At 45.3% G+C, this 14,109-nt stretch overlaps 1 protein-coding gene across 1 annotated transcript in view; it reads right to left on the minus strand.

The window, feature by feature from the left end:
- Positions 1–13,840, minus strand: part of LOC137525416 (unconventional myosin-XVIIIb-like) — a 508,546-nt gene extending 494,706 nt beyond the window's left edge. Inside the window, exons 1-2 of the mRNA XM_068246531.1 lie at positions 13,802–13,840; positions 13,282–13,492 (exon numbers count right to left, since the gene is read on the minus strand). Of these exons, the coding sequence (XP_068102632.1) occupies positions 13,282–13,492; positions 13,802–13,840 (250 nt within the window). The remainder of the gene's footprint in view (positions 1–13,281; positions 13,493–13,801) is intronic.
- Between the last annotated feature and the right edge of the window lie 269 nt (positions 13,841–14,109).

The raw sequence follows: 14,109 nt of genomic DNA on the forward strand, positions 1-14,109 counted from the left end.
GAAGGGCGTCTATGTAAGGTGACTGGTGTCATGGAGTAGGGATTCCACTTCCTATTACTATTTGTCATGAATATTCCTATCAATAGGAAGTATTCCTACTTTCTATTCATCTTTAAAGTGGACCTGAACTTTTGCACAGGAAAGAAGGTAAACATAGAGAAATGCACCTTGTATGTCTTTAGAGAGTTTGTCCTGTCTAATTCCCCTTCATCTGTGTCTAATCACAAGTTGTAATTTGATCTCTCAGCTGTGTCAGCTGGCTGCCTCAACAAAGCAGCTAATTTGTAAACACAGGATGTTAACCCTATGTCTGCTTCTATGAAAGCAGGAAGTAGGCACACTGCAGATTTATTGTAGGATTTGTATCAGCTGCAACAAAGAAATGTTTTTCTTTAAAGGAAATCTTAAAAATGTGTGTGATAGTGAAGAAGCAAAATGGAATTCCAGGAAAGTCCTAGTTAGGACCTTCCCATGCTGCCGTCCTCAGCCTTCTGTATTGCCGGTACCGGGTCTCGTAACTTCGGCCAGTCGTGGCCAGTCTGCACAAGGTACCGGCAACACAGAAGGCTGAGGACGGCGGCGTGGGAGCGATCCGTGCGCGTGGGGCTGGAGGAAGCCCCAGGTATGTATAAAACTTTTATGTTCTATAGTCTCTGGTACACTTTTAAGGTTACTATGCTGTTGCTTAGCTTTTAGAGCAGAGAGGAAGTTCAGAGTTCAGGTCCGCTTTAAAGCAAACCTGAAGGAAATATAAACAAATGAGATAAACAATTATATATACAGTCTAAGTCCTAACTAGGACTTTCCTGCAATTCCATTTTGCTTTTTCTCTATCATACAAAAAGCTTTCTACTGCTTCTGTTGGCATTGAAGAAAATACCAATGAGGTGCTCCTTCTCTGTATATATTTTTTGCACACACTACACTTCAGCACAGGGTAATGGCAAGTTCACTCACCTGCAGTTCACGCTGTCCTTTAATTAACTCCATATGACTCCAATGCTTCCTCCTTCCAAGCCAGAAATAGAGTGCATAGGAGTCACGTGAAGCATGAGTGACCTGCTAGTGTGTAACCTCCCCGTTACCCTGTACAGGTGCTGAATTGTGGTGTGTGGGAGAATTTGGGAGTTCCGAATTCAATGAACAGAGATAATTGTGAGTGTACAGAGTCAGCTTAATCATGTGTAGAGGACACTGCGAGTGGTTTACAAACAAGTCCTACAGCTACAGCTGAGGGACACATCCATTTCTATGGCTAAGGATGGAGGAACAATGGCATGGCAGAAGATGAAGCAGCTTCCAGCAGGGGAGGTGTGGAGGGGAACATTAGGCTCAGGTGTTCAGCATGACAAATCTTTATGCAGGGGACACCTGTACACACTCAAGATTCATGGTTGAGATAGACATGGCCACCTCATCCGAGTGTTAACTAGCAGGTGTTTGTAGCTTAGGATGGATTGAAAGCTTTTCACTGAAGATTGTTAATTCTAAGCAGATGCCAGAAATGTATATACTCTGACACTCAAAAATTTCTACTGAGGCAATGCAAAGGTATACACATAATAAAGGAGTCTGGAAAAAAAGGGCGCTGGAGATAGCTGCTAGTGTAATATTGGCAAAATTACCAATATTCTACTACTTTATTCTGATAGAAAAATATCAGTAATCTTTACTTAGATTTTACTATGACCTAACCCTACTCCTCACACAGAAAACTCCCTCTACTGATGCCTAAGCCTTTAAACACCCCCCCCCCCCCCCCTGGTGCCTAACCCTCAACCCCCCCTCCCCCTTAGTAGTACCTAACCCTTAACCATTCCCCCTGCAGCAAACCCGCAATTAGCAGCAATGGAGTGAGATTTAGACCTCCCCCCCGACTACCGATTAAATAGTGGGCGCTGGGGCTACCCAGAACGCAGACTGCGGCACTAAACTTATTGCCGCAATTTACATTGTGGGTAGCCCCAGTGCCCACTATTTTATCAGTAGCCTTGGGCACCCAAATCTCACTTTACTGCCCCAATTAGCTTTGGGCACTCAAATGTTTCCTGTCTGCCACTAATCGCAGCCTCAAGCGCCCATGATTACAGCTAATCGTGGGTTCTCTTTGGCACCCACCATTGCCACTAGTGCTAGATTCGGGTGCCCAAATTTTTCTGTGGTTTTTATCATTGACACCTATGGCTGCGCCCTTTCTTTTACAAATGCAAAGTCCTTGAGGCTGAAAATGCCATTAATTATCCCTGTTCTCAGCATATCGCTGACATCACTTGCAGGAGTGCAACTCACAAAAAAATAAAAAAAAAATTAAACATATAGATAAAATTAAAACAGCCACAAACAACTGACAACATACCATGGTAAGTGGGGTCTGACACTGCAAAATGCAGATAATGAATCATTCTTTTGAAGTTTTCAATTCAGTAAAGTTTGCTTTGTATTGATTAAGTTAGCATTTAAAAATCATTCAATGTGTTAACTCAGCTTTCTTTTGTCAAATATAACATTTTGTTTAAAGTTCAGAATGTATTAAGTGCAAGGTACACGGAGAAGGAAAATGCTTTGTGTACATCACTGTACATCACTGCAGCATATCCACACCAAGGACAGGCGACTAAAAAAAAAAAAAGAAAAAAGAGAGCGAGAGAGAAAGCAGATTTGCTGTGAAGGTCTTTTAACTTATCAATGCAAATAGATTCTGAAAGCCAATGTGCAGAGTTACAATATGTTAAGCTATAAGCTTCATTAGAGAATGTATTCAATGAAATAGATCAGAATTAGAACTGATAGAAATGACTAGTAGCTACTTAGTATGCTGTGACTGAGCCTTCCCAGTGCTGTAGGAGAGAGATTAGTGTGATTAAATGGATGAGACTGGAATGATCTTCAACAATAAGAAAATGTCTTCACGCACTGCTGAAATCTAGGTTGTCATACACCCGCCAGGTAATTACAAAAAAAATAAGATTAAAAAAATCATATAACTCTTAGCCAAAAAGCATCATACAAACAAAAGTAATCTCTACATAAAAAAGCCATTACAAGGCTGAATTAGTGAAGAAAATCTAAAATGAAAATTCGTTTCTCAAACAAATTTTTACCCAGGTGCAGAATTACATTCTGTTAAGAATGAAATTCATTTTCAGAGTAATGTAATTAGGTGATAACTGACTGGTTCTTGTTGCAATTATTCTCATAATGCGATCAGCCTAGATCAATACATACATAGGACAACGCACTATAAAATCCCTAGCTACAGTATAAGTGAATGGACGTCTGGCAGAAACAGGACATTCTGAGGGTATTAGATGTAAAACACATGAAAAAAGTGGTCCAGGAATAATGAACACCATGCTTCAGGAGCCAAAACCTTCCGAGCCTTCACTTAGCAAGAGTTAATGGAGTTTGGCTGATACTTATTCAACACAATCCCATTATTTTAGTGGATACAAAGGATGCAAAGTATCAGCATTCAGCACAATGAATGTCATATCAGTCATAGCAGCATGCTTATTCAGGGTAGGCAAATGTAGCAAAGCACAAGATGTTTTCTAACAGCACCAATGAATCTGGTCTCTAGACACAAGTGTATATAATGTACGTACACTATTACATAAGTATGCCTGTATTGCTTAAAATCCTGTTAAAAAACATGATCATGTGACCCGATGCAGCAGGGCTACACTATTAAGAACATAAAAGCGTCCATCTTCCTTTCTACAAATAAAGCCAGCTGCAAAGCCGTCAAGCCAAGCAGATGTCAGAAGTCAAAACCCGCAACAGGGATGAAACCTGTGAAATCCGAACAGCTGCGCTGCATACTTGTTCTGGATCAATAATTTGGTGTATTAGTATGGTTAGTGGAGACAGGCACAAATGGCACAGGGAAATTTTGGTGTACTAGCGACGCCAATGGCCGTATTGTGCATTACGGCTATAGCGGCACTCATACAGTAATTTGGGGTGCCGTCGAAAGACAGAGCCCACATTACTATAAAACAGCCTAATTATGTCTTTCCCTGAGTCCATTGCGGCTGGAGGAAGAACAGTAATTAATACTGCCGGAACTTTTGCAGGAGCAGGATGAGCCAATTTTCAGCTTTGCACTGGTCTGCGCCCACATTTCCGGCCACCATTTTTCATGTATGCATGGTTAGTATGGGAATGGCTAGGGCTAGTGTTGGTCAAATCTTACTAAGGTTCAAAAGGAGTTTGCTCCACTGTTTGGGCTCATTTATGAACTAAATCAAATCATCTGGGTGACAAATTCAACCAAGGAAATATTCGGGGTTGTGCTCAGGTCCCTGGAAAGTTTGTACAGGGTCAAAATGCAACAAAAAAAAAGCATTGGAAGACTCCTTGTGTCTCCAGAAACCCGTGAAAAAGAGTACGCGAGAAAATCTTTATTCCCATTGGTAGAGGCATTTTGTGTTGTTTTAAGGCCAAAATGGAAGATACCACTCCCTCAATTTACAACACAGCCCTGGTGATACTGTTAACCCCCTTGGCGTTATGAATGATTCTTTCTGGATTTTAGGGTCAGAGCCTCAGAGGAGAGGAAGAAAAATGGCGGCCGACGTCGAGATATCCGGGAGGTGAGTTAAAGAGAACCAGAGACAATCAAAAGAAAAGATTTTATACATATCTAGGGCTTCCTCCAGCCCCATACGCACGGATCGCTCCCACGCCGCCATCCACCGCTGCCCACAACTACGAGAACCGGCTCCCCGCTCTTCCGCCAGTCGGAGCCAGTCTAGCGTAGGAGAAGGACGCTGGAGAGATACGTAGAGGGCGCACTTCTCCTGCGTAGCCTGGCTCTGATGACGTCAGTGATGGGAGCCGGTTCTCGTAGTTTCGGGCAGCGGTGGATGGCGGCGTGGGAGTGATCCGTGTGCATTTTTCTTTTTGAACACTAGATGGTATTTGTTGTACATTACGTGTGCACTTGCAGGTGATGCGACGTTTTGGACGCGTGACGTCAGCGCGACCTACGTAGTAATGATGCAACATTTTTGACACATTGATGCAACGTTTTAGGCGCACCTATTCATGATTGGATGGTGCAACGTTCTGAACGCACCTGATTGAATATGATTGGACGATGCAACGTTTTGGGCGCACCTTTTTGAATATGTCTATGCAGGTATGTGATTGGATGGCTGGAAACTGCTCCTAGTTCCCCATCAGGTCCACCTTTACAGTGATTGGTAGTAGGCTAGGGGGGAGGGGTATAAATAGGGTATAGGCAGGTAATGGTGACATGTTATCACTTGACAAAGAACGGTTGATCCGTTCGAAAAGGCGACTGTCCGTTGTGTGAGCAGATCGAGCTGCAATGAAGGTGTAACCTATGTCTGAAGAGATCTTCATCCATTTGTATGCAGCAAAGAGCTATTACTACTACTGAGCTATAGTTACATTCTGGAAGTTTCTGGATGTCATGGCGATGTTTTGTTCACATTTTTGGTGAATAAAGAACGTGCTTTTTTAAGAAACAGCCAGTGCTGGTAAATTTTTTTTGTATTCAACATTGTAGTAATGTCGAATAATATATATATATATATATATACATATACAGGATCTTCTCAAAAAAATAGCATATTGTGATAAAGTTCATTATTATTTTCTGTAATGTACTGATAAACATTAGACTTTCATATGTTTTAGATTCAAATACACACAACTGAAGTAGTTCAAGCCTTTTATTGTTTTAATATTGATGATTTTGGCATACAGCTCATGAAAACCCAAAATTCCTATCTCAAAAAATTAGCATATTTCATCCGACCAATAAAAGAAAAGTGTTTTTAAAACAAAAAAGTCAACCTTCAAATAATTATGTTCAGTTATGCACTCAATACTTGGTTGGAAATCCTTTTGCAGAAATGACTGCTTCAATGCGGCGCGGCGTGGCATGGAGGCAATCAGCCTGTGGCACTGCTCAGGTGTTATGGAGGCCCAGGATGCTTCGATAGCGGCCTTAAGCTCATCCAGAGTGTTGGGTCTTGCGTCTCTCAACTAGTGTTGGGCGAACACCTAGATGTTCGGGTTCGCGAACGTTCGCCGAACATCGCCGCGATGTTCGGGTGTTCGCGCCGAACTCCGAACATAATGGAAGTCAATGGGGACCCGAACTTTCGTGCTTTGTAAAGCTTCCTTACATGCTACATACCCCAAATTAGCAGGGTATGTGCACCTTGGGAGTGGGTACAAGAGGGAAAAAATATTTGAAAAAGAGCTTATAGTTTTTGAGAAAATTGATTGTAAAGTTTCAAAGGAAAAACTGTCTTTTAAATGTGGAAAATGTCATGTTTCTTTGCACAGGTAACATGCTTTTTGTCGCCATGCAGTCATAAATGTAATACAGAGAAGAGTTTCCAGGAAAAGGGACCGGTAACGCTAACCCAGCACCAGCAGCAGCACACGTGATGGAACAGGAGCAGGCGCAGGAGGAGAAGGCCATGCTTTTTGAGACACAACAACCCAGGCCTTGCATGAGGACAAGAAGCGTGCGGATAGCATGCTTTTTACCGCCATGCAGTCATAAATGTAATAAAGATAAGAGGTTCAATAAACAGGTACCGGGCGTCAACGCTAACCCAGCAGCAGCAGACGTGATGGAACAGGAGGAGGTGCAGGAGGAGAAGGCCACGCTTTCAGGTGCAACTCAGGCCTTGCATGAGGACAAAAAAATGTGTGCGCAAAGCAATGCAATGAGTAGTTTTCAGGACACAATGGGCTATTCGGAGGAGCTATTCCCACCCCCACAATCTTCTACCTGTGAAAGGTCAATGGAACAGCCACAAATGTTGTGCCCGGATTCACAACCTTTTTCTGTGGAAAATGCACCTCGCACTGAAATGCAAGGCGAGGCCGAGGATGAACATGACGTCAACAACTCAACATGACGCAAAATGGGGGCGGAACAGAAAGCTGCTTTCAATGTTTTGAAGGCCTTAATTGCCTCCGGTGGCCAGTTAGATGCATCATTCATCACACCCAAATCCCAGAGCAATGTGTGCAGGAATTCTAATCGCAGGAGGTGTACTGAGATCATCTGGACAAGTGACCAAGTGACCAAGTGACAAGTGACCAAGTGAAAAGTGACAAAGTGACAAGTGACAAGTGACAAAGTGACAAAGTGACAAAGTGACAAGTGAAAAAGTGACAAGTGACAAAATGACAAAGTGACAAAGTGACCAGTGACAAAGTGACAACTGAGAGGTTGTTCTGGGGAGCTCCACTGCACTCAGTCGCATATGAGGAGAGGTCTCGTCGGGACTGCTGATCCTCCTCAGCTTGCTCAAAGCCTTGAGGGTTCCTGAAGATCCTCTGCTTGGAGTTCGCCGGGGTTCAGCTTGGTGTCGGGGTCGGCGGCGTCCTCCTCACTCCAACGTGGCAGATCTTCTGTTGAAGGAAAAAAAAAAAAAACATTGTTAAAAGTCCAGTACCGCTTCTGAAGGACTCACCAAGAGATGCAGGAGCGCTTTAATCTAGCGCACCATCGCTCGCTGGGTGATGTCCCTCCCTACGCGCTGGAATTCTACGCTGCACATGCTAGCACGCTTTTGCGCAGTGCCGAGGCGCATTCCAGCAGCTAGCTACCAAGCTTCTGTGGATCTGATTGGGCCACCATGTTGGATCTCTGCCAAGTGCTCCAAAATTTTGAGCAATCCACGTTGTGTGACTGAGCAGTGACAACTCTACAGTCAGCATTACAATACCACTGCTGTGTTTATTGAAGAAATCAATGTTGAAGATGGAAACCGCTGGCATGATGCAAGTGGGGGATTCTGAAGATGAAAACGATCAGCGTGATGATACCAACATCAGGCAACCTGCCTCAGGAAATGCTGGTCCCAGCTATGACAAAGAACAGGACGAGGAACAGCTGGAGTTGGAGCAGGAATTGGATGCCCCCACTGCCGAGGGACAGAGCGGTGCACGTTGGACTTCCACAATTTAGCGGGAATGGACAGCAGAAGAGGAAGAAAGTGATGCTGGTGACGAATATGGTGCATCACAACAATCACAACGCTCACAAGAACATGAAGACAGAGGAGTCTGGCAGGACTCTATGGCACACATGGCTCAATTCATGCTAGACTGCATTGAACGCAGCCCGCGCATTATTCACTATTCATTATTATTCATTATTCTGGAATCTGGACAACACCAATTACTGGGTTTATACCCAGTTTATACAAACACAATGTTAAAAAACTGATTGAAGAAAGTGTCAGACAGGTCAAAAATGGAACAATTCCAGCAGGCCCTTGAGGATGGAGACTTTAGAGAGGAGATTGACATCCTCCTCCTTCTTTAGCCGGCCCAGTTGTACGCCGACAGACTGACTTCAGCAAACCCAGAAGGACCAGGAGGGCAGCAAAGAACACAAGCTGCTGCTAGTGCCGAAAAGGGAATGGTATTGGCAGTGTCCTTGGAGTGGGAACATTTTCTGACACCCATGCAGCAGCCCACAGAACAGCAATCGGGCAGTTCCACGTCCTCCAACACCAATCGCCTGGAGAAGATGGTCAAGGTCCAGGACTACATGTCAGATGGCGTAGCTGTGTTGAACAATCCATCTGCAGACAGACGGTGAGTGTGACAGGCAGCACAGAAGGACCATGGCAACTCACTCATAGTACCACAGTTTGATAGTGCTGCCCAAAAAATTATATGGATCCGTGGACCCGGGCACTGCGGGCAGTACTGGGAAGTGGGAACGCAGATTTTAGTACCTAAACACACGATACAACATGTTTTCCGGGGTCGGACTCTGAGGCACATACAGATGGTCCCGATCATCATCCTCATCATACAACTCTTCTCCTGAGTCTGACCCACCCACCACCTCTGCCACCCCAACATCCCCAGACACAGACCCCTCATCGTCCTCAACATTAACTTGGGATGCTGGCCTGAGCCAGACCTCCTCCTCCACATCAGGCCCCATCATCTCCTCAATGGCAGCCCTCATTAATCGCTCTGGCGACGGACCGATGGACACAACGTTCTCCTCCGGGGAGGGCTGCTGCTGACCACTGGCTGCTGGGGTGGATGTTATAGCTTGCGTGGGGCGTTGGCTGTTGCTGTTGTTGGGAGTGCTGGTCACAGCGGAGGTCTCTGAGGAACTCATGGTTAGCTCATATAGTGGTTGGCGGTGAGTGGAGTATTACTGATCCCAGCAATATACACACTGACTGGCAGAGTACGCAATGTTTTATAGTCTGGCTGAGCGGTGTACACAGAGTGGCAGTACACACAATGCTATATAGTCTGGCTGAGTGGTGTACACAGAGTGGCAGTAAACAATGCTATATAGTCTGGCTGAGCGGTGTACACAGAGTGGCAGTACACACAATGCTATATAGTCTGGCTGAGCCGTGTACACAGAGTGGCAGTACACACAATGCTATATAGTCTGGCTGAGCGGTGTACACAGAGTGGCAGTACACACAATGCTATATAGTCTGGCTGAGCCGTGTACACAGAGTGGCAGTACACACAATGCTATATAGTCTGGCTGAGCGGTGTACACAGAGTGGCAGTAAACACAATGCTATATATAGCGTGGCTGAGCGAGGTACACAGTGGCAGTACACACAATGCTATATAGTCTGGCTGAGCCGTGTACACAGAGTGGCAGTAAACACAATGCTATATATAGCGTGGCTGAGCGAGGTACACAGTGGCAGTACACACAATGCTATATAGTCTGGCTGAGCCGTGTACACAGAGTGGCAGTAAACACAATGCTATATATAGTGTGGCTGAGCGAGGTACACAGTGGCAGTAAACAATGCTATATATAGTGTGGCTGAGCGAGCGGTGTACTACTGTTCCCAGCAGCGACACACAATGACTGGGGGGGACCCTGGCTAGCGTGGCTGGAGAGCGAACTACCCTGCCTGCCTACCCAAAGCTAAACCCACAGAGAAATGGCGGAGATATGACGTGGTTCGGGTATTTATTTACCCGAACCACGTGACCGTTCGGCCAATCAGAGCGCGTTCGGGTCCGAACCACGTGACCCGTTCGGCCAATCACAGCGCTAGCCGAACGTTCGGGGAACGTTCGGCCATGCGCTCTTAGTTCGGCCATGCGGCCGAACGGTTTGGCCGAGCACCATCAGGTGTTCGGCCGAACTGGAACATCACCCGAACAGGGTGATGTTCTGCAGAACCCGAACAGTGGCGAACACTGTTCGTCCAACACTACTCTCAACTTTCTCTTCACAATATCCCACAGATTCTCTATTGGGGTTCAGGTCAGGAGAGTTGGCAGGCAAGTTGAGCACAGTAATACCATGGTCAGTAAACCATTTACCAGTGGTTTTGGCACTGTGAGCAGGTGCCAGGTCGTGCTGAAAAATGAAATCTTCATCTCCATAAAGCTTTTCAGCAGATGGAAGCATGAAGTGCTCCAAAATCTCCTGATAGCTAGCTGCATTGACCCTGCCCTTGATAAAACACAGTGGACCAACACCAGCAGCTGACATGGCACCCCAGACCATCACTGACTGTGGGTACTTGACACTGGACTTCAGGCATTTTGGCATTTCCCTCTCCCCAGTCTTCCTCCAGACTCTGGCACCTTGATTTCCGAATGACATGTAAAAGTTGCTTTCATCCGAAAAAAGTACTTTGGACCACTGAGCAACAGTCCAGTGCTGCTTCTCTGTAGCCCAGGTCAGGCGCTTCTGCCACTGTTTCTGGTTCAAAAGTGGGTTTGTGCTTCCATCTGCTGAAAAGCTTTATGGAGATGAAGACCACTGGTAAATTGTTTACTGACCATGGTATTACTGTGCTCAATTGGCCTGCCAACTCACCTGACCTGAACCCCATAGAGAATCTGTGGGATATTGTGAAGAGAAAGTTGAGAGACGCAAGACCCAACACTCTGGATGAGCTTAAGGCCGCTATCGAAGCATCCTGGGCCTCCAGAACACCTGAGCAGTGCCACAGGCTGATTGCCTCCATGCCACGCCGCATTGAAGCAGTCATTTCTGCAAATGGATTCCCGACCAAGTATTGAGTGCATAACTGAACATAATTATTTGAAGGTTGACTTTTTTCATTTTAAAAACACTTTTCTTTTCTTGGTCAGATGAAATATGCTAATTTTTTGAGATAGGAAATTTTGGTTTTCATGAGCTGTATGCCAAAATCATCAATATTAAAACAATAAAAGACTTGAACTACTTCAGTTGGGTGTATTTGAATCTAAAATATATGAACGTCTAATGTTTATCAGTACATTACAGAAAATAATGGACTTTATCACAATATGCTAATTTTTTTAGAAGATCCTGTATATTATATTATATAGAAGCCAGGTAATACAAATAAATAATGCAAAAATGGTTTATGTCCAATGATCAAAACTTTGACCATTGCAGATTATGATATAATTCTCACAGTATGCATCAAAAAACACAGCCCTGAAATACAGCTTTAAAATATCTGGCAGCTAAGTCCTCTGGTGTTATTTCCTGTTGAGATGACAGTGCAGTCTTTTGCAGAGATGGCTGTCCAAACTCCTCCCCCTCTCCTGTCATCACCCACATGAAGTAATAAGGAAGATGGCAGAAGAGGGCAGTTGCCAGTCTCTCCTGAAGGCCCGGAGATGACACCACCCACCTCTTTCTTCTTTTCAGAGTTTAACCCATTGTGACCTGAAATGTTAGCAATTCAACTGAGAAGAGACTTAGCTCCAGGGGCGTAGGAATAGGCCCTGCAGCCCCTGCGCCCACGGGGGGGCCCGGCTCCCCCCTGGGGCCCGCTCGCGGCCGTTTTGTGGGTGCTGAAGGGGTGGCAGCATGAGAGGAAAGCCTTGCCCACAGTCGGCGGGGAGAGGGGTAGTTCCCCCCTCTCCCTCACCTCGGGGCTCTCCCCTCTGCGCTCCCCTCCAGCTCGTAAGTGTCTGTGGGGCTGTGGTGGGCAGCGAGCGGCGGGCAGATACATACCTGCTTCCGTGCGTTCCATCGGAGACTTCTCCCTCTAGCGGCTGATGTCACTTCCGGAAGTGACGTCAGCCGCTAGAGGGAGAAGTCTCCGATGGAACGCACGGAAGCAGGTATGTATCTGCCCGCCGCTCGCTGCCCACCACAGCCCCACAGACACTTACGAGCTGGAGGGGAGCGCAGAGGGGAGAGCCCCGAGGTGAGGGAGAGGGGGGAACTACCCCTCTCCCCGCCGACTGTGGGCAAGGCTTTCCCCTCATGCTGCCACCCCTCCAGCACCCACAAAACGGCCGCGAGCGGGCCCCGGGGGGGGGGGGGGCCCGCTCAGAAAATCTGCAGGGGGGCCCGGTGGGGCCTAGTTACGCCCCTGCTTAGCTCCCTGTCAAGTGCTGTTTTTTTTACGGTATGTAAGACGCACTTTTTCTTCCCCAACACAAGGGGGGGGGAGAGTTGGTGCATCTTATATTCAGAATGTAAGGTGCAGAGTGTGCAGGTAAGCACTTACCAATCCTGCTACATTGCACCAATCCTCCACTGTCTCAGGTCATCTTGCTGCTGTATGCTCCAGTCATCCAAAGGCTTCATCCTTCACACTGCACGACCCCAGCCACCATGCTCATCTTCCCTTTAGTTTCCATCTGCAGCTGTCGCACATCCTGCCGCTGTACACAAGCCATCCTTCCTGGTTACGGCCTCCTTCCTAGTTATCGTTTCAGCGCATGTGTGCTGTCAGGTCACCCAGTAACAGAGCAACAGTAACTAGGAAAGACACCGTAACCAGGAAAGAGAGAGCATGCACGGTGGCAGGATTGTGGTGGCTGCAGATGGAGACTGAGAGAAAAATGAGCACAGTAGCTGGGATCATGGAGTGTGAAGAGTGCTATAGGTACGCTATATGGTGCTATAGGTACGCTATATGGTGCACTAGAAAATTTGTACATGTAACCTGTCTGTTTGTTATTAAAGTCATAATCAGGTTTGACTACATAGAACACTACATTTTATACAATTATTTTTTATAGATTTTTTTTCTTTTTGTTTAGTAATACAGTCTAAAGAAATGTGTTTTCAGAAGGCAACAGATTGCCTCTTAAAATTCCAAAAGGCGTATTATGCTTGGACTGCATCAAAACACCTATTTGCCTGTGTTCATTTCAACTAGACAGGCCAAAAAGATTAAACTGAACATTTTAACCTTGGAAAGAAAGCATTACAAAAGAAAATGGAACTGAGATGGGAAGCTTCACGTACACATAATATATGCACCGTTTAAAAACAGTTTTCACTGTCCAATAAATACACAAGTCTCTTACCTATCCTGCAGAGACGCATAGCATCTAATAGCTGAGCTCCTGCAAGCTGTATTCTTACAGTGGGGACATCAATAGCAGCATTAATTGGATCTCCTGTTGTTCCTCTGCAAAGTTGTGAGGTTTTGCATTCTGTGCCATCCATTCCCAGTCTGGGGACCAGACAGTGCACAAAATGTATCTGGGACCGTTTTAGCAAATTCATCAGAGCATCCTGGGGCAAAAAGGAAAGCAGAAATCAAATTGTGTAAGATCATTTTATGCAAAGACGAGTTCTCCTGACATCCTCAGCAGCACACTGTACAATCTCGTTCCTTATTTTACATAGGCTGTTCTTTCCCTTGATTATACAAGCGCCACGACAGTACAAGAATAGGACTTTTATGTAGAGAGGCAGCACGACATTGGAAAAGAAAAATGAGAATGGAAGAATTCTTTTTAGAAAATGAAAGTAATTTCAAATTGACAAATGATGTACTGTGAAATCCTGTAAAATATAAAGGCATACTACGCATGTGGTTACCGAACTCCCCAGTATTGTCAGAAGTGTGAACATGAACATAGCTCTAAACTTTTCTTACACGTTCTCATGTCTTATCTTTTTCTTGTCTTATGTATGTAATATTTTTTCCGAGCCAGAAAAACAGCACTATTGTAAGGTATAATTTCAAACTTTTATAAACCAGGGATTTGAGAGTTTTTTTCCTTTGCTGGGTGCTGAAACAGTATTGGGATGGCTGGAAAAGACATCAGTTCATTACAGCATACACTCTTCTACAGCATACATTTAAAATTGGCGCAGGATACAGCCGTTATATGGCTTATCCTGCT

Source organism: Hyperolius riggenbachi, chromosome 1 (genome assembly GCF_040937935.1).
Source record: "Hyperolius riggenbachi isolate aHypRig1 chromosome 1, aHypRig1.pri, whole genome shotgun sequence".
Classification (NCBI taxonomy): domain Eukaryota; kingdom Metazoa; phylum Chordata; class Amphibia; order Anura; family Hyperoliidae; genus Hyperolius; species Hyperolius riggenbachi.